Raw genomic sequence first — 20850 nt, 5'->3', positions numbered from 1 at the left:
GTGAAGGTTAATACATTATTAACGGACATAAACATAGAATTTCATTAATGATATTTTTAGCAACTCCTAATCGCTCTTTTAGTTCTCAATATTTTCTCTAACGACCCGAAATTTGGACAGAGGTGAGTGTAGATTTCAATCACAAAGGGATTTTCTTTTGTTTATTAAGTACAGAAACAATAACTTTCCCGTCGCGAGTAAAATGAAAAATCCTATTCACGATATTCCTTAACAGAATATTTGCTTTAATTACGAAGGAGCAGGTCATTCGTTGAAGGCTTTGAAATATATGCTTGACATAAATCAGTATTTCCTATAAAAGCAATCCTTATTTTAATTTGAGTTACCGGGTTCAACAGTCAGCACAGCACATGCATATGAATGATCAGGAGGGAATGGAAGCATTTTGGCCACAATAAGGGAGGAGCCATCATTCGATGAGTAGCAACCAATAATGACCCCCTGCCACACACCTATTTGGTGGCTTGCAGGGTATTAATGTAGATGTAGATGAACCAATTGGTTGACGCTGGGGGTTCCTTTAGCGGGGAATCGGGAGGAGAATGTACTGACATCTCCAACCCCGTGGGCTCCGGTTCAAATCCCGGAGGTGGCAGGATTCTTCAGTGGTACCCCGATTCATAATTATGGTGCAACATATGGTGGAGGTCACCTCAAGCGGAGATCCCCGTACGTCGGACGGGACGTCAGTTTGCGCGTGACCCTCGGGCGGCGTTTATTTGGAGCATTTTAATGTGAGCGCCCGTGTCCTCTTCACGCATTCGTCCCCAAAATCCTGGACATCATATCTCCAACAAATCATCCACCTATCCCTAATGACCCCAATGACTGTCGGTCTTCCCCCTAAACAACTATTATTACGATTCCAGCCGTGGCTGGCGATTTGCTATTGACCTCGGTCATTCCTCGCGAATGAATGCGCCAATAGTTTCATTTAGAGCCAAGGGTTTCTTCGTCAGGGAAGAGGAATATGCTGCGAATTTCCCCGTTTAATTATAAAATCCTAATTAAATTGAAACATTTTTTACGATGTGAACCATAAAGCAGTATTCATGTTTTGATGGCGACAACAAATGCACATCTGCGATTTGATATTTTGAAACATTGCGTGAAAATTGCATCAAAAATCAATCGACGACGTTGGATAAGTTTTGTTTATGAAATATAAACGAAAATAAGATAAAGGAACCCAACCCGACTTCGATTTCCCTCATCGTGGCTTAAATTCGCAGTTTCATCGATGGCATTTCATTCACCGGCATCAGCACCGCAAGTCACCATGAATACATCCCGAATGTCAAATCAATGCACTTCAAAACCGATAAAGTGTCCACGTTTCAACATTGCCCCCCCTCTTGGTTTTAATACGCTTACTCAGAGGCGATACGCTGACGAAAGGGAGGAGAAAAATCACGACAGAGGCACCCTTGACCACTCACTTGTTCCACGGCTCCATTCAACTGGAAATGGCCATGCGAACGGGGGCAGTGCTTAATCGTGGATCCAAGCGGAGACATAAGGGCGGCTATTGTCACCGCTCGCCCGCAGCTGCCATGCCGGCATTTGATGGAGGCGAGACAAAAGGGGTGCGGAGTTGGAGGGGCGAAGGAAGTAAGACTCACCTAAGCGCTTCCCTGTAGTGTCCGACGGCCCTCTCAACGTCCCCCGTGTCCCGCAGGAAGTTGGCGAAGTTGTAGTGCATCTTCGCGTTGTGCGGGAGAACTTTGAGGCCGGCCCTGTTTGCGGAGGGTTGGAGGCGAAGGGCGGGAAGGGAGCAGCGGGGAAGGACATCAGGCAGTGGGAGACAGGGGGCGCAAGCGAGGAATTTAGGGTGGAGAGAGAGAGAAAGAGAGAGAGGAAACGTATTAATACAAAAGGTTGTCTTCTGAAAAAACACTCACTGCAAATAGTTTTCAATTTTAATGGCACTTATTAGTGCTAAAATTATTCGCATTCCTCATTTTTTATATTTCTATGCATACAATTAAACAAAATTTTATTTCACTCATTTCTCGCAGTTTATGCCTGATCCTATCTATATGATGGAGAGGATATTGAATAGTAGTAAGGCCGCGATAGAAGCGAGAGATAGGTTAGGGGGTGGGGTGATGGGTAAGAGGGGAAGGGTGTGAATAGCTTTTTTAGGCAGCGTGAATGCAAACAGAAGTTACGGAGAAATGGAGAAGAAAATAATGTCGGACAGCCATAAGGAAGCTATCTTGATGTATAGATAATTTTCTTTAGGAATTATCCTAAGCGCCTACCTTATTAAATAGAATACCTTGAAATAATTAAATCACCACGTAGATTATTTTCCCGTCATCCGTATTCACTTCCTATATGTTTCCATTGCACTTTCGTTTTTATGACGTTTTTCAGATGAGTCCTCTATCACACCTGACTTCTACCCTCAACTCCAACGCCTTCGGCGATGCCCCGTATGCCCGGGTTCAATGAGCATGAAGCGAATTACGAACAAGACCAACTGGAAACTCAACTAATTACAATACGAGAACAATGACACGAGGGTAGTCTGAAGACTTTCCGACCTAACAAATAAACAACACATTTTTTCTTCAAATTTATTTTCATTTTTCAACGCAGTCTCCTTTTGAGTCGTTTCAGTTTTCCCAGAAAGGCTCCAACTGTTTTAACCCTTCGATACGGTATTTGACGCCTTTCTCCGCAAAATAGGCGTCTAAGTAGGTGCTCATGATATAAGAAAAGTTTGGCATTTTATATTTATTCCTTTTTGATTATTATTATAAGTCATGGTAAATTTATTTTACCGAGTATTATCAAGTGTTAATATTCCAACCTTGCTCCGTTTCCTCTTGCATCCTTTCACTTTTACGTTCATTAAATAGGGGCTTGTCTTTTATATGGTCTTCTTTTCTGAAATGAAAATTTTACATTTAGATTCGCCGAAACAATCTAGCCGGACCTAATGAAAATGTATTTAAAAAGAAATAATATTTAACGAGCCCTTATAGTTTTTACCCATAAGTGGGCTTTGGTAACTCATGAAAATTCGGGAAAACAGAGTAACTGAGGAGAATAAACGACACGGCTGACTGATAATAATTGTAGACAAAGAATGGACTCGTGACCGAAAATTAAAAAAATACTTCAAGTGAACGTTTGGATGAGGTATTTATAGACAAGATATTTTCCGGCTGAAAGGTTGAGCACAAAAAAATGAAGCAATGCATTGTTGAGGAAAAGTAAAAAGTTCATAGGAAAACCAAAACTGCAGTGGCGGCAATGGCAATATGATATGAAAAAAAACATTCACGTCGAAATGCAGAAATCCTTGCCGAAACGACGGCGTGTGTGCACGCACGGATGACGAGCTTGGGACTGCACGCACGTTCGGAGGAATGGGAGGCAACGGGGGGTGCTTGCGGCGGAGGAGGGGGGTGCGAAGGGGGGGAAGGGAGGTGCAGCGGAGAGTGCCGGGTGTGGGCGGGGGTAGGGGGACACGGCAAGTAAAGAGGTCGCGACGCAGCATCCCTGCGACATCTGCTGGTGACTCCCCGTCATCCCAGGGAGGGGGACAAGGGGCAGCTGGCCGATGGAAGAAAAACTCCCTCCTTACTTCCTTCGCGGAGGCAGCCGCTCCCGGGCGGAGGGCAGCACGGGGGACGTGGCTGAATTAGTTACTTTCAATAATTCAGAGGAAGGGGAGACGAGGAGGCTGAGAGAATAAAGGAAGTCTTTGTAATATTTAGGAATCGCAAAACGACAAACTAATGAATAGGGAAAGTTTCTGCAGGAAATAAGTCGCGAGTAACTCTGGGTAAAGAATAGAGCCGCCGATAACAGAAATGCTACCTTAATGCGGCCGCAAGAGGTCGCGTATTCTCCGTCCGCTGAAGGAGTTCTACAATACAGTTTGTCAAAGAAAGGTCCCTCTGCAGTCCATGTCAGCCGTGCACCGCCCAAACCGCATCACAATTACATCTTTATCATTTTTTTTATTGTCATCTCTTTCAAAAACGACCCGGGTAATTTCTTTGGCCGATCATATTAGAAAGATCCATTCTTCAAACGTATTGTACTTTCCAGGGAAGTTTTTGGATTTTGATGCCAAACATTTGAATTGGAAGTTGGATTGATTACCGATTTGGATCGCGTGCAGCGGAGAGGAGCTTGATTTTTCATTAATTTTATTTTCTTATTTTAGTACCTTGCAAGCCACCGATAGGGTATGTGGCAGAGGGCCCGATAGGGTATGTGGTCACGTGGCCTCACGCACCAGACTAATTTTAGTCAGAATATGGCCCTACTGCGGTCGGGCAATATTATTCTGATCACTTATCGTTCGTGGAAGAAATTACATGTTAAATCTATCTGTTTTACCCTTTACCTCTCTTATTTCAGTCACATCATCTCTCCTACCGTAGTGCCATGGGGGTATTTTAACATTTTCAGCGTCGTTGCTGAAGAGACCTTCCAATTTATGCAAAGATTTCATCAGTAACTTAACCTTCGCTCCGTGAGCGATTCCTACCTTAGCTCCTCTAGTATTTTGGATACACTATTAAACCTATCATAAAAAATTTACAAATCCTTTACACTGCATGCAAACTGTTTCGGCAATCAATCTAACTTCGTGAGGATCTCATGTACTTGCAGCATATTCTAAACGAGGCCTAGCCAGCGAAAGATAACATTTCTCTTTGACGTTTTCACCAAATTCACCCAGCAGTCTGTCAGCTAATAACTCCTAACTTTTTGTTAGCTTGTCCACATATTCTCCGTGTGCGTTTCACCCAGGAGAGGTCGTGAGTGAGGGTAACGCCAAAGTATTTAATCGAGTTTACACATTCAATTTCGGTGTTTTTGATGCAGTAGGCGTTCGGGTAAGAATTTCTCTTTCTACAAAAATTCATCACCGCGCACTTTTTTAATTTTAATTCTAATTGCCATGTGTCGCACCAACTTTGCGTAGCATCAACGTCATCTAATGAAGTTGCTGTGTCCTCCGGATTATGGATACCTCAGTAAACCACTGCATCGTCGGCAAATAAACGTGTCTTACCACTGACTACGGAGTCAATGTCGTTTACGTAAAGCAGGAGTAAAGGAGGCCCGAAAACACTTCCCTGGGGTACACCTGAAGAAACTTCTACTGCAATAGTTCTAACTCCATCCATCACTTCTCTTGGTACCCGACCATTCAAAAAGTCATTTCATCCAACTCCGGATACCTTTATCTATGCCATATGGTTCTAGCTTTGCGAGTATTTTACTCTGAGGTACTTTGTCGAAGGCTTTCTTAAAATCCAGAAAATCCGCATCCACGGGAACATTGCTCTCTCCCGAAGTAAGAATATCGTGAACAAAAAGCGCTTCTTGTATCTCGCAGGTTCTACCTCTTCAGAAGCCGTGCTCATTTTTCAATACTAGTTCCTGACTATTAATGAAAGAATGATAGAGGTCACACTATCAAACTAGCAACTGTATGGTCCATGAGATAATATTGGTGTGAGGGAAATAGGCCTCTTGTTACTCGCTTCCCCTTTGTCTCTGGTTTATAATATTGTTGTTCCGCTAGACGCTTCCCAAACCCTGGGGACCTTGTGGTCTACTAGCGACTTAATAAATGTGATTTCTAGATATGGTGCGATTTCCGACGCTAGGTCCATAAATATACGAGCGGGGATGGCTGGATGCTGGAATTTACAACTACACCAAAACTGTGTCCGCAGGCAGAATAATCTCATCGTATTTCGAGCAAAATTCACTCTTCCTGACCAGTTCCTCTTCAGTTTCACTGCTGCGATCTTCCGCTCATCTCCTGAGTATATCACCCAAAATCCATCGCTCCGTATGCCATCAGCAACGGCAAACTCAACATTGCTAAATCTCAGGATGTCCATCCTTAATCTACCTATCTCCACCGAAGCATTTATTATCTATTTTATTATTCCCACTGTTTTTCCATGTCAAACTGGAAATTTATAGGCCAAAGGAGGGAATCATAGCGAATAGTCATGGGTGAATCTTAGAGAGTCCAAAAAAAACATGAAGTAGATTAGAACAAGAGTCCGCTGCCGAATTCACTAACCATTTCGCTACCTCGCCGACTAAAATGATGAAGTTCGTCAGACAATGGTCAGCTTGTTAGCCGACGGCACTGCCACGACGCCTAAATGTGAACCATGCTTTTTCTCAGTTAACAATCAGCGTTTAGCTCATTAACATATAAAATACCTTATAATTTGACTCAAATAATAATTTCTCAAAATTAATTCAGAAATTTCGAAAATGTATCATACACAATTTGTCAATCAAACATTCCACAGTTCAACGGTAAAGGGACAGATGTTTGGCATGCCAGACGCATAAAAACGAATTCTGTGAATTCTGCAATGTTGTCATTGGAGCGCGGCTCCATCCAAAGAAATTGAATTTAAAAAATCGATGACGTAGACGAAGGAGAGGATATTAGTAGCAAGCCGGACGTTCAAACACAGGAGCTCAGTCGATGGCTCTCCGCGGCGCGGAACGGTTCAGGAGGGGGCGGGAGGGGGCGAATGTTTTCTGCGGAGCGAAATGGGATACATTCTCCGGACAGGAATCGTAGGGCACACGCGAATGCCAAAAACATTTTCCTTCGCAGATGACCACAATTTTCATTCGGAAGATGCCACTCGGCATCGCGTCATAAATCTTCCCGATTGACGTTGAATTTAGAAAACGAGGAGGGATGCCATGTTCCGTGCTCAATGGGTTAGTCGATGGATACGTCAAGTTACACAATGATGCCATGCTGGTTTCCCTGCAAAGCAGGACTATCCGGGAATAATTGTCGAAGGCGGACTTTACTCCAAATACAAGTTTTATATAAAAAGTATCGGTAACAATTTTTCCCTGAGGTGTGTGTGTGTGCGTGAAGTGCTGAATTCAAACCGTCCGTTTGCGAAGTACGCGCATGATCGCAGATCATATTGGAATCGATAGAATGATACCATTTTCACTGAAAATTTGGTAACGCGAAAAATCTGCGCTTAACTCGTCCAAAAGGTCCAAACGGGCGATTAAGAGTAGTCTACTTGAAAGAAGACCTTCTGCAACGACATCGCGACGATTCCCCAATCCCCTTACAGTCCCGAGTTGGCATCAGTAGTCTATTTTCTATTCCCAAAGGTGAAATCCTCCCTTCCTCAAAGGAAACCACCACCCTTATTGCCGTCAAAGAAGCTTGCACGCGGACCTTAAAGGACCTTTCGGAATCCCCCTACCTGGGTCTTCAAGTCATGAAAAGATCGCTGGCAAAAGTGAGTCGATGCTCAAGAAAGGATGTACTTCGAAGAATTTTGAGGCAATGTAGCAACATCTGAAATAAATCTATTAATACGAAACATTTTCCGATACTTTTTATACAAACAATAGGATTCGAAGAAGGAAACAAAAAACGTCCGCGCAACAAATTATGCGTGTTTCTGAGGCACGACACTCGTCAAGACAAAATATTCAGTGAATGTTCTCCCAGAAATGATAATCATTGAGCTATGATGGTAGATCCATATTTAAATGACGCTACACAATTTAAGCAAACGGACTGTGACCTCTTCGAAGTTGACAATTGAATAAGCTGCAGCGCAGCGCAGGAGCATACATTCACTCTATTTCATATCAAAGGTCAAATATAAATGTCACCCTCTTTCATCAAGGAAAATGATGAAACGTTAGAATAAAAGCTGTTTATGTTACACAAAATGAAAATAAAAAATGTATTCTGTTTCCAAACTACGATTACTTTTTTATGACTTGGCAGAATGAATAAGGCGGAATGAAGGCTGAATAAAACATTTGGAATCTAACTTTGAAAAGTCTCCCTCCGCGCCTCATTCTAGCATGACTCTTCCCGCTGCCTTAATGGAAATGCCGGCAACGGATATCCAAATAGACACCCCCCTCTCTCTCTCTTATTCCCCGCTTGTTGCTACCCAACCTGATTCTCCACCCGATGCACGCAATTTAGCATCTGGGACATTGAGATTTTTCGGATGGGTGGTCTATCTCTCCAGTCTAATCTCCCCGTCAATCCTTCGACAATGCGGATCATTGAAGAAGAGATCGTTATCTAGTTATGATCATTGATAACAATGCACTGTTTGAGATAGGTTTCGCACGGACACAGTGAATTACCACCGATAAAATAAATTAATTTAGCTTGCTCAATTGATCGGCTTACTTTCTTCTCCAATCACACCATGCAAACAAATAAGAATAGTCATCGTATTTCAAGTAACAAGTTACACCACAAGTTATTATAAGGAGTTAACTCGTACCAATCAGCAACTTTTTATCCCTTGTGTAATTATTTTCCACCCTATTGTTCATTTCGCTAATGTCGAAGCCTTTGCTTTCGGTCGAGATCAAACTTATGGTCCACCCGTGATTCCGCTTTCCCAATTTTTTGGAAAAGAATTAATACCGATCTTGCGGAATCTTCGCATATATTTCCTGTCCCATGACTTACTCTGAGAACGTTTTCCTAATCGCATTGAGTTATTATCTGCAGAGGTGAAACCTAAAACCACAACCTTGTCCTATTCAGTTTTCATTAACGTCTTTTTCAACTCATCGTCAAATACATATGAACTTAAGCTAACCTCATTCACAAAATAGTCACTTTCTACATCCAATTGAGCAGCGCAAATATTTTCGCATGATATCTTTTAATAAATGATTTCAGGTAATTTGTCATCAAATACCCTGGTCAATGCTCATTCCGGCGGCGGGTCAATTAGAAACGACATTTACGAGAATGCGACAATAATATGGTTTATGGTTTCCTAGGAAGGTTTGATACCCGAAAAATCACGTACCTTGGGTGGAGCTGTAGTCTAAAGTTCTACCAACTGGAAAACCATGCCATTAAAACTATTAATATATTTTTATTACAATTGGCATGCTACCGTTTAAGTTACATCCATATGCAATGACTATTCAACAGTGCCCTGAGGCATCTACTACCTGCCTCTGCTAAAGCACACATCCCCGGCACTTCAATTAACCCTTCTTCAATGCCGTCTATTTCCTTTCTCCCTTCACTCCGTTTAACATGCGTATTCTGTTCCCGTCCCTTCATCACTTGCATAACGTTCCCCCTTTTGCCGCAATCTTGGACACCCCACTAGATGTCCAAACGCTCAGCATCCACCTCCTTCCTTTGGATTTCTCCCAGCATTCCCCTCTCCTCGCCCACAATACCCAGCACTTCCTCGTTTGTTTTCCTTTCCGTCCACTTCACCTTCTCCATCCTCCACCACTCCCACATACCAAAAGCCTCCGAATCTACGCCTATCATCATTGAATATTTCCCTGTTTGATTAATACTTTTCATTACTTCTCTTTGATTGTTTGCAAAGATTATCCTTTCTTATTTCCTGGCATTACTTTTACCTTCCTCGTATAGTGCACCGATTTCACCCTTACTCTGTAAACTTTCCATATCCTCGCATTGCTCCTTCCACCGCGCTTCTTATGCTGTATTTGTCTCACACCTCATTTTATTAATTAGCTCATTATTCCTTACGCTTAGCTCAGTTTTCACATTCTGCATTTCCTTCTCTCGTTTATCTTTTTAATCGTCTTGTTCGTAATCCATGGTTTCCTTATTATTTTCAAATTTAATCTTACTATGCATAGTTTCTCATGCGGCTTTCGGCCTTTTTTGATATCCACTATTTTTTATATATTATGAGCTACCTGTTCTAACCTATAATTTTATCTACAGTCTGCTGATACTCGCTTTTAGCTTTTTCGGTCAAGCTCTTAAATTCCATTTCTGAAACTTTCTTCTTTGTTTTATCTATTGCAATCTTTCTTAATCCTTCATTATTATTAAATTATGGTCCGAATCAAAATCCGCTCTCAGGAAACTGTGCGAATTGATCACGCTGTTCCTAAATATGTGCCTAACCATTATAAATAATCAAACTGATTTCTTTCTGGATTCATAAGAATTTTCTTTACATAGCTAAGACTACTGTGGTGCTCAAACGAAGCGTTTCTGCTAATTAAGACCTGTCATGTTAACACCGACGTAATGGATGGAGACTCCTGAAATGTCACCTTACATTGACTACTTCCATGACTAGTTGTTATTCATAGTAATGGTATTGATTCAGTAAAGACTCTGCATGGTAATTTAAGTATTACTGCCACTGAAGACGACTCAATCTGAAATCCATGCAGAACCTTTCGGTAGCCGAATCGTGGCACAGGGACCGGCCGGCCTCATTATTATCCTTGTTTACAACGTGAGCTACACTTGACACGATTCGAGCGTAGTTTTGCGCAAGCTCTGCCCTCGCCTAAAAAACCAACTTTGGACTGAGTATTGCGATGTGATGGAAGCTGATACGTCGGTCCTCACCGCCAAACTCACATTCAAAGAACATTGAAAGAGATAACGCGATGCTTATGAAAAGTTGCAACAATACCTCACTCATTTTGAATGATATTCCAAGCATGACATTGTTTTATACGTAGTGTGAGCATCTTCTTTGAATTTCATAGATTAATTATTTCTTGCAGTAATGAAAAAAGACCTTTAAGCATAAAGGCCTTTTTTTGAATTTCAACCCATTTTATTTAATAGACTAAACTGCTAATATAACAATGCTAGAGTATTCATCCTGTGGGTTATTTTAGCCCTTCCGGCTTAGCTCAACGATGTGAAAAATCCACGCATTAGCGCGTCATTTTATGGGCACAATTCCTTTTCCTGTGCAGTCTGAAGTTTTCCCAAAAGTTCTTGAACTCTAAACAACCTCCTGGTTTGGATGGAAGCGAGGATACCCGAAGGCGTCACTCACATGGATTCGAACCCAGGACTTGACAGGACACACTGCACTCAACCACCTACTTCATCGTTGAAGAGAAAGCAACGGCTGCTCACCTGACGAGCGACTCCCGGGTCGCCCAGTCAGCGTTCCGCACCACGGAGCGGCCGCAGAAGGCGAGTAGCAAGATGACCAGTCCGGCGCACAGCACGAGGGAGCGCTGGCGCAGGAAGGCACTCCAGAGTAGCTGCGCGCCGTACACCACGAGCAGCACGAAGCCCAGGCTGCAAGCGTTGGAGGGACAAAAGAGAGAGAGTGTTTAGATCGAGCCTTTCAAATACTTCATCCACGCCCGGCCCCTCATTTGCCACATGCGAGGAGGCTCCCTGGACATGCATTAGAAATTAGCCCAACAGCTTAAACCAAGATGGGCCACCAGAAATATGAACTATATTACAATTAATTTAATAAATAACGTTTTAAGTGAAACTATTGTGGATTAAATTAAGCAAGAAAAGTAATCCAAGGGAAATGATTTCCAAACGGTTCCTTAGCACCTTAGTGGCAATCCTACCAAATGCACACTTAAAGAGTACGGCTTGACGCATGGATTAGTGCTAGTTTTATGGAGTAATCGTACATTTCTTAGATTACAACCTTCAACATCATCGGCAGTAGCTATGCACGATATTTTTATGCATAATTTACATCTAGTGACATTTTGACATTCACCTTTCAGTTCCGCAAAAAGCATCGTAATTTCAACTATCAGAAACGTAAAAAAATCGCTTCCGCGACATTAAATTATTTTAAATCAATGCTGGATAATTGATACGCATAACACAATCTATCAAGTAAAACTTATAAGTTAATTGATATGCTCACATTTCACTTCTAGGACAAACGAAGGTATTTTGATACTCTGCAGTTTAATTCACATCTAACCGATCCTTAAAGTACGTACATCATTTTAAAAATGCAATCTACGAAGAAAAAATAAAATATAAAATATTATGATAAATTATTAATAGGTAATTTTTCCATCCTTGTACCGGCAAAGGTAAATATTTTAGGAGTTAAATTTCTCCGCATACTTTTCTCTCGTCAATCATAAACTGTTTTTCTGTTTAGCGTGTATCTGGTCATTTGTATGGGCATGTCTTATTATTATGTCTTCAAGCAAAAAGCCTTACTTCGTTTTCAATTTAGAATAATCTGCGCGGCAATATCGAATTAGCATATTCCACTTATCTTTAGCACAAGCGCCTCGCTGAACGTGACGATACAGGCATTATAAAATTTGGAAGCCGGTTTTAATTGCTTTTCTTTCTGCTAGCGCAAGGCCCTTCCGTCTCTTCGTGTCTTATCACCAAAGAACGGCGAAGAAATGGCTTCCCTCCGACTGAGCACGAAACCAATGCCTTGCCGCGCATTCTACGATAAAAAGTAATAGTTAAATCATGCAATGTGCACCGCGCGAGCTAAGCCATTTTGCTGAACACGTTGGGTTTCCCCTCTTTTCACGGCTGCATGTTTGATCAAGTTCCTTAGGAAGGGCTTATCTACACGTAACACGCGGGTCGAGCGAGCCTGCAGCTCCTAGATACGTCCATCGAATTTAGGCGAACCCATGAGCAGCGCAGAGAGCAGCTCAGTTGTTTCGAATAACACTGAAGTGTTATCCGAAACAATTGAATCCATTGCGATAAAAAGATGGAACATAGCATTCGCCAATATAGTAAATAGCTGCATTTAAATTCCATTTTCCATTCCAGGCTATTTTAGCGCATTTGCTAATTCATACTTTAAAAAAAAAAATGAAAGCGGAAGGTGCGCATTCTCATAATTTAGAATGACATCGCGCGAGCGTCGAAGTCCTCAAGACTTAATGAGTAACAAGGACGAAATGGAAATTCCAAGAAACATGAAAGAGTTCAAACCTCAAGGAAGGAGAAAGCAATCTGCGATTACGAAATGTTTGAGTTTAGGAGAAACAGACATCAAGGACATCGATGCTCAGAGCAGAGTTCGAATTGAATATTTTCAAGATCTTGCGTTGGCTAATGTACTGGCTTCCCATCCAAAGGGCCCGAGTTTAGATCCCGGAGAAGGCAGATACGAGTATTTTTCAATAGTATACCGATCCCTACTTGAGGTGCCTTGTTGATAGCACTGTGAGTGAGTACGCCGTCCGTCGGATGGGACGTTAAACTGCGGACTCATTGTTGCCATTCGTTAAGAGTATACTAATACCGACGCCGGGTTTCCCTCCACCCTTCATCCACTCCTGTCCATCCGCAATGGGGCAAATGACCTAAGCTGTCGGTCGCCTCCCCTAAGACGAGTGGAAGGAGAAAATATTACAGTGAGGAATGAAGAGCGGGATGCGAATCTCACAGGGCCCTGCCCAGCAAAAACTAGGCAACCGATTTCCAACCTCGCCCTCCTCACATCAAGCACACAATGGACGGGGTAGTGGGTAATAATGTTTGAGTCTTGATCGATCGCTCCAGGAAAATTCACCTGTGAAATGCACTCGTTCGCACAAATCCATCGTGCCGAGATTTGCCGTCAAAGCCCTGCACGATGGATGAATAATGAATGAAAAAGAGATCGGGCATCCAAGCCTAGTCGCACTCTCCATTGTGCGAGCACAATGAATGCTAAATAATACCGCGGTGAGTCAAGGCGTGGGTGCTGATTTAGCATCCTAAGATGAGAACCCACCGCCTACAGGAATAAGCACCCTTTCGCTAACAAATAATATGAAAGTCCCGTTTGATCAGGACATCTGCTTTCTCCAGCTCCTTCTGCTGCCCCTGCGTCTACGTCACTACAGGTGGCTAAAGGAAAGGTTGACTCTTTCTTCGTCAAATTGCGACTTAATGCAATTGAATTTTGGCTGCAAAATTTATTTGCAAAATATCATTGCGGAATTAGAGGGAGGGGAATTGAGAAATTCACCACAAGCTATATGACTTCATAAATGAATATACAAGTGTGGTCAAAGTATTTGGAACAGCGGCCTCTGAACAAGGAATTTAAAAAAATAAGAAAATTTACTGCGTCTCGAAAGGAAGTCAAAAATTTTAATTAAAGATGAATTCTTTGATTGAGTGATGTAAAATTTGTGACTTACAGGAAAACGGAAATCATCCAATTACGACACTCCTGTTTTTTGACATTATCGTATTAAAGAAGATGGGAAAATAATTAATTATTGGATAATTAAAAATTTGAAGCAAATAATGTGAAAATGCGTACTTTGGACAGTTTTGTAATCGCCTCCTTAGTAGATTGGGGCCGTATCATAGAAATGGCGCGTGGTACGTTTAAAAAGTCTCCGCTCTCTGCAGCGAGAGAAGATGATAAAGAAGCAAAAAACATTGCTTGAAAAAGTGTTAAACACTCTCATTCAAAATGGGGATGTAGCTAACACCGAGGACGAAGCGGAAATTCAATGGAGGGCGAAATATGAAGTGGACTCGGGAGTCAATTACATGAGTAAATCGATAGAGGAGGGGAGGAGTACGAGGGCAGGACAGAAAGTAATCTCCGTTTTCGTGTAGCGTGAGAAGTAGTTGGGGGGGGGGGGGCGATAGTCATTATTGACGCGCACAGTAGGCGGCACTCAGTACGCCTCGAGTTGCCGTGGTTGGAAAGTCGCGTCGTATGTCGTTTGCTTACAGTGGCGAGTCAAAATAAACAATACTATTGAAATTCCCGTCAAACTTGAAGTACGCTCAGCGATAAGATTTTTATTGATGAGAAAAACTTCAAAGCTGCTGATATTCAACGGAACTTGTGGTCTGTGCGGAACAAATGTGATGAGTGACAAGAGTTGTGTAGCCGTTTGTTTAAGAGTGCTAACACAAATGCCTATGATGATGACACAAGAGTCCGGTCTTCTATGGCGAACAATAAACTGCACTGAAAACTGGTGAAAAGGTTCGTGAAAACCGGCGTTTTGCGATATTTGAAATGTTTAGACAGTTTTTCACCGATTTCTTCTACGACTCTGTTGCATGGAAACACGAATGAATAGACTGCCGCATGTTTTGTGCTCGTGTCGACGAGGAACCACAAGATGCCAACATCATTGGTTAGCTGCGATCTCAGGCGGCAGAATTTTACGATGAAAGAATTGGAAAACAAGCTCAGGGATATGAAAAATGTTTAAATCTGTGATTTTTATTTTTGAGATGAAAATAATAAATGTTCTGTATCTATTCCAGTGTATTTGTAATGGCATAACGGAGGTAACTTTCGGGACAGCCCTCGTTGTCCAGATCCATGAAGAAGATTGAAAAATCCGGAAATTACCAAAATGAAGACAACATTGTAAAAATCAATTCCATTTATTTAAACTAATATTTTTACCACTTCAAAAATACTTGGATTGTTCGCATTTCTTAAACTGTGAAAATATCTTAACAGAAAGATCCCCTGCAATTGATTCCGAAATGAAATAATAGCCACCTTAAATTGATATCAGAACTTTTAGACCTTAATGTGGGGTTATGGTTTTTAAGTAATAAGTATTAAGACTGATGTTCCTAAGTAAAATGTATCCTGCACATAAAATGACCCTTTTGGACATAACATTATCAATTAGAGCTGTTGATGTTGTTTTCTGCTTCAGGTTTCAGCCTTAGGTTAAAGTAACTCGAAGTGACGGAAAAGATAAAGGCTCGCAGTGTGATCAAGCTCATTCAATTGAAATGTCACAGTTTCCGAAAAAAACCACGATGAAAAGACGGCTTTTTTATGGAAATGATAGCCCGTCATATTACGCGGTTGAGAGGTGGAAAAGGAATTTTCAAACTGAACGCATGTCCCTCCCGTTTGGACGAACCAGGAAGTGGGCGACCATCACTTGCCGGTGATAAATTCTTTAAATCCAACCAGTTTGTGTTGAATTTGTTGCGAAAATTTTATTGATACCAATGCTAATGTTGATAATTCATGGTGCCCTGCGGTCAATTTATTTATTTTATTTTTATTTATGAATTACGCTGCAATTAGGCGATTTTCCTGGTGGCAACGGTCAAGTTTGGTCAATGTAATACACACACTAGAAAAACAGATAGGAGACAAAATATTCTTACATACAATGACACTTCCACATCACATACAAAATGCTGTGCACATCGTATGCAAACAATATTTTAATAACTACAACGAAGTTTATTACCCAGTGGCTGCTTTACATTTATACTTAAAACTTCTAAAATAGGATGGAAAGGGCTCAAACAAACCTCCAGGCAGCTGGTTCCAATCAATTATGGTTCTATTTAAAAAAGAGTATTTTTTCTTATTTGTTTTTTGAGTCCTTATTTTTATTTTGAAACTATGGTCGTTTTTTCCCTCAAAGGCTTTTCTATCCCTTGCCATATATCTTCCCACGCTTCGTCCTTTTTAACAATTCTATACATCGCGTCTAACCTACTCCTTTTTCTTCTATTTTTCAAACTCTCCCATTTCAGTGTATCTAACATTTCTGTGACACTATTTGTTCTTCTGTGCCTTCCGAGTACATATCTTGCTGCCTTTCTTTGAACTTTTTCTATCTTTTTAATATGTCCTATCTCATATGGATCCCATACTATGGAGGAGTATTCTAGGATAGGGATAACCAGTGCCTTATATGCTTTTTCTTTTGTGGCTACGCTACTTCCTTTTAAATTTCTCATCACCCAATGCAAAACTTGAAATGCCTTCCGTGTCAAATTATCTACTTGGACTCCCCACCCAAGATCCCTAGTTAAATAAATGCCTAAATATTTGCATTGACTAGTACATGGGATTCTTTCTCCAAAGAGGGTGTAAATTTCCTTTTCTGCATTCTTTTTATTTGAAAATTTTAAATGCTTACTTTTACTTATATTAATGCCCCTATTATTATTTGAAACCCAGTCACCAAGGCGATCGATGTCATTTTGTAGTATTACGTGGTCATTTACACGCTCTACCTGTCTGTATATAATGCAGTCATCAGCAAAGTCTTATTTGGGAATGTTAATTGTTTGGTAGATCGTTTACGTAAATTAGGAAGAGTAATGGCCATAGAACACTGCCTTGTGGAACTCCTGCTAAAACGCTCGCCTCATTTGAAAATGTATCCCCTAATTTTACTTTTTTGAGTTCTGCCTCTGAGAAAATTTTTATCCATTGTTTTACTCTGAAATCCAATGGTAACGAATTTAACTTTAACAATAATGTATCCTGAGGCACTCGGTCAAAAGCCGCCGAAAAATCAACGATTACTACATCCACATCCTTTCCTTCATCTCTTGCATCGCCGATAAATTGACAAATCCCAAAATCTGCGTTTCACACGAATATCCCGTTCTAAACACATGGTAAGGTTTGAATAGCCATCTATCTTTTGTCCACCAATCCCGAATGGAGTCAGTGATTCTTTTTTCCATTACTTTACAAACAACTGAGGTTACACTTACCGGTCTATAATTGTTGGCTATTTTTTTATCCCCTTTCTTGAAAATTGGTGTAATATTTGCTTTTTTCCAATCATTGGGCAAGGCATCATTATTTAAAGTTACTTTGAATAGATGACTCAGGTACAAAGCTATTGCGGTATCACTCAGTTTTAGAATGTCAATTGAGATATCATCGGGTCCCACTGACTTATTTTTCCTCATCCTCCTTTTATTTTTTCACAAAATACGAGTCCTCCAAGATAATACCGTTTGTCGAGGGCAGTAAGCTATTTGGTGCCGTTATGCTGATGAAGTTCTCTGTCGTTTCTGAGCTATTTAGGCAAGCCTTATTTCCCTTTTTTGTTTTCTATTCCCCGAAAAACATCCGTAAAGCAGGAGTTGAACATATTTGCTATTTCTACAGTGTCTGTTACAATGCCATTTTCCTTAGTTTTTAATATATTCACGCTTTCCCTCTTGTCTCTCCTCGTTCTCATATATCTATAGAATTTCGTTGCATTGTCTTTCGAAATTGCATTTATAAGAAATTTTTCCTTTGCCTTCTTCTTTTCCCTATATAGGTTCCGCACCAAAGTCCTGTAATGGTGTGACATTTCTTTACTTTTATTCTTTAATTTGTGTACCTTTCTCTTGAGTTTTGTTATGGTTTTGTTGTAGTACTCCGGATCTATGTTTTGTTTCAAATTTTTTATGGGAACATACTTCATTTGCCCTTCAAGAATTATTTCTTTGAATGTTTCCCATATTTTCTCCACGGTCGCTCCACTACCTGCCCATCCAGGAACTTGCCCCTTAAAAATTCCTGAAACCCTTACCTATCTGCCCGGGTATGTTGCCAAATTTTCTTTTCATCCCCCATACCTCCTTTTGTTGATCTACACCAATCAATTTGAAAAGACACTGCTGCGTGATCACTTATTCCCGGAAAGACATCTATACTACATCTATTTCTCATTAAGAAACTAAAACTCAAGAAAATACCCAAACGAAAAATAAAACTTATCCAAATCAATTTTTCTGAAAGAAATATTTTCAAAATGAAAAGTACGACACCAAGTAAAATTATATGAAAGGTTTCCATCCAGGGCTTCTTGCGGGGACTCGAATGTTAGAAACTACTCTTAGATAGGGAGCTAATCCAAACTATACATCAGCACGGAAACTTTTACAGCCATTTTTAATGAATTCGAAAACACTTCACTGGAAAATGTCCTCAATATAATGAAATGGGTACACAGAATCATTAAATATACTGCCTGAGTCAAGGTATAATAAAATTAGACGAGGGCACTGGAGAAGGAAGTAGTCGATCCCAGCCGCAACTACTGGGAGGGGAACCTGAAGATAGTCACTGGCGAAATACATATCCAAGAAGTTCTCTCGGGTTTCCCACCGGATCAGGTTGCAGTACACCGACGTTTCGAAGGCTGACTCTGCCATCGTCTTCAGGGTGAAGTGAGCGAAGCGAAGGCGTCACTTCACCCTGAAGACTATGGCAGAGTCAGCCTTCGAAACGTCGGTGTAGTGCAACCTGACCCGGTGGGAAACCCGAGAGAACTTCTTGAATACCATACGCCGGGAAAACCTGAGATCCTTCACGAAATACATATCGTACACTCGAGAGATTCAAGATTAGAAAGTGAAAATCACCCAGAAATTCGAGAAATCGAATTAGAAACGATATAAGCCCGATAAATGAACCAGCTGAAAGAGGAAGGCTAAAAAACACTGAAGACATCCAAGAAGGCTTACTTCAATGCAAAAAAATTACTAACAACAAAAAATGTAACTAAATTAATTTGATGTGCTCCGTTAAGAATATAGAGGCATAAATAATTTGTAGCAATTTTAAGATCAGGATGTATTTGTAGCTGTGAAAGTAAAAACTGAGCATAATATTTGTAAACTGCACACGTATTTAAGACGGACCAACCGGAGGCTATTGAGAAGAAAATAATCGATTTGTTACGCGTGTGCGTGAGTGTATGTAGTCAACCAATGATAGATCTCGTGCCCACTCAACCATCGGGTGGACCGAACAGCCCGACCCGTTTGAGGTTACTGCTTGGACAGATAGGTAGTATACTGTATTGGCCTTAGCCGTAACTATCCCCTCACCACACGGGTGAGACGCAACATACTGAGAGACCTAGACTAATTCAGGGCGCCATTCTCAAGGAAGTGAGAATCCTTTAATTTCGTATTTCAATGTACATCTGCGTCTTTCTGGATCCACTCTTGCCAACTCTCTCCCCGATGTTACTTGCTCCAAATTCCATTTCGCCACAAAATGTAAAGCAAATTATTCAAGAATACGTGTATCTGATGGCATAGATAATTTTCTCCGTTAAATAAATAAAGAGATCTACAATATTCACTGGCATATGAAATTGTCGACAGTACATAGAGCACTAAATCTAGTTATTTTTTATTATACTTAAGTGAACACCCATTATATAACTTCGAACTTATTTGTAATATATATTATCAAGCATTATAACCCAAATTAAGCTTAAAAATTAAATTTTTCCTGGAAAATTTCAAGACTAAACCCGATTTCAATACAAAGAAAATCACAAGAAGGTTTAAAATTTAATTAATACTGGTGATAAGCCTCTGAAAAGCTTATCTTCTCCCAAGTAAAGAATTTTTTAATTCCCCACTTGAAAAAGAAACTTTTGCAATATCGCCAAGAATCACCGGCCACCTTCATGTGTTGGCTTTCAGTTTATTTTCGGTGACGATCTTATTAAACTATAATTAGAGTGGCCGTTCGTGCCGGAATTGAACACGGCAGGAGAACTATCTCTCTGAAAGGTGGACCGCGTTTCCAACACCCGTTGCCGGGAAGAATTAAAAGAGGGACCGGGGTGAAACTTTTATTATATAAATGGATCTATAAAAGTTGAATAACGACGAAGGACTCCAGTGAAACGCTTCTTTTTTTTTAAATAATGTTCTAGTGTCCATATGGTCGATGTGCCTTGCACTTTCGTAACATTAGACTCAGAAAGTCTTGCCAGTGGATGGGCGAAATACTCCCCCCACGCGAGGAGTATTTTCTTCGCCGTAAGTGGGGGGACACATGCCGAGGGAAATGTTGAGTGATATAGGGGCTGGAGGAGGCCGGGGAGGGGGCGGAAGGGGGCTGAAAGTTTTTAAGGCAAACGCTCTCTCAAGTGGGAAGCCATTCCTCCCTCGCCATAAATCTGGATCGAGTAAACGAAAGCCATCAACGCTTTCGATAAAAATATAAATAAAACAAACGAAATGAATTCCAAGCTCCCCATTTAGCGATGAGTTCGACAATAGTAAGGCCGTGTTTCCTTCGCTCTTCGACGAGTATCGGGAGTGTTGAGAAGGGGATGGAGAGAGGAGGATTTAGGAGGAGGGTGGGTGGGGAGGGAGGAAGAGAGAGAGAGGGAGAGAGAAAAGGGGGGGGTGATGTGGAGAAGCGGGTGGAAATGAGGTCAGCGAATATCGGAATCGGCGGAAAATGCGGTTTTGATGGAGAGACGTTTGAGGATTGAGAAGTCTGATGTCATACATGGTTCCAATGTACA

General features: G+C 41.1%; 1 protein-coding gene across 1 annotated transcript in view; it reads right to left on the bottom strand.

Moving 5' to 3' along the window:
• LOC139688552 (protein O-mannosyl-transferase TMTC1-like) overlaps nucleotides 1–20850 on the bottom strand; it is a 1154623-nt gene that overhangs the window by 276266 nt on the left and 857507 nt on the right. Inside the window, 2 exon segments of the mRNA XM_071586100.1 lie at nucleotides 1644–1757; nucleotides 10943–11110. Of these exon segments, the coding sequence (XP_071442201.1) occupies nucleotides 1644–1757; nucleotides 10943–11110 (282 nt within the window).

The sequence above is a fragment of the Hetaerina americana genome, unplaced genomic scaffold (genome assembly GCF_022747635.1).
Source record: "Hetaerina americana unplaced genomic scaffold, ioHetAmer1.1.p SCAF_20, whole genome shotgun sequence".
In the NCBI taxonomy this organism is placed as follows: domain Eukaryota; kingdom Metazoa; phylum Arthropoda; class Insecta; order Odonata; family Calopterygidae; genus Hetaerina; species Hetaerina americana.
This window is presented reverse-complemented; position numbering and strand designations above follow the sequence as displayed.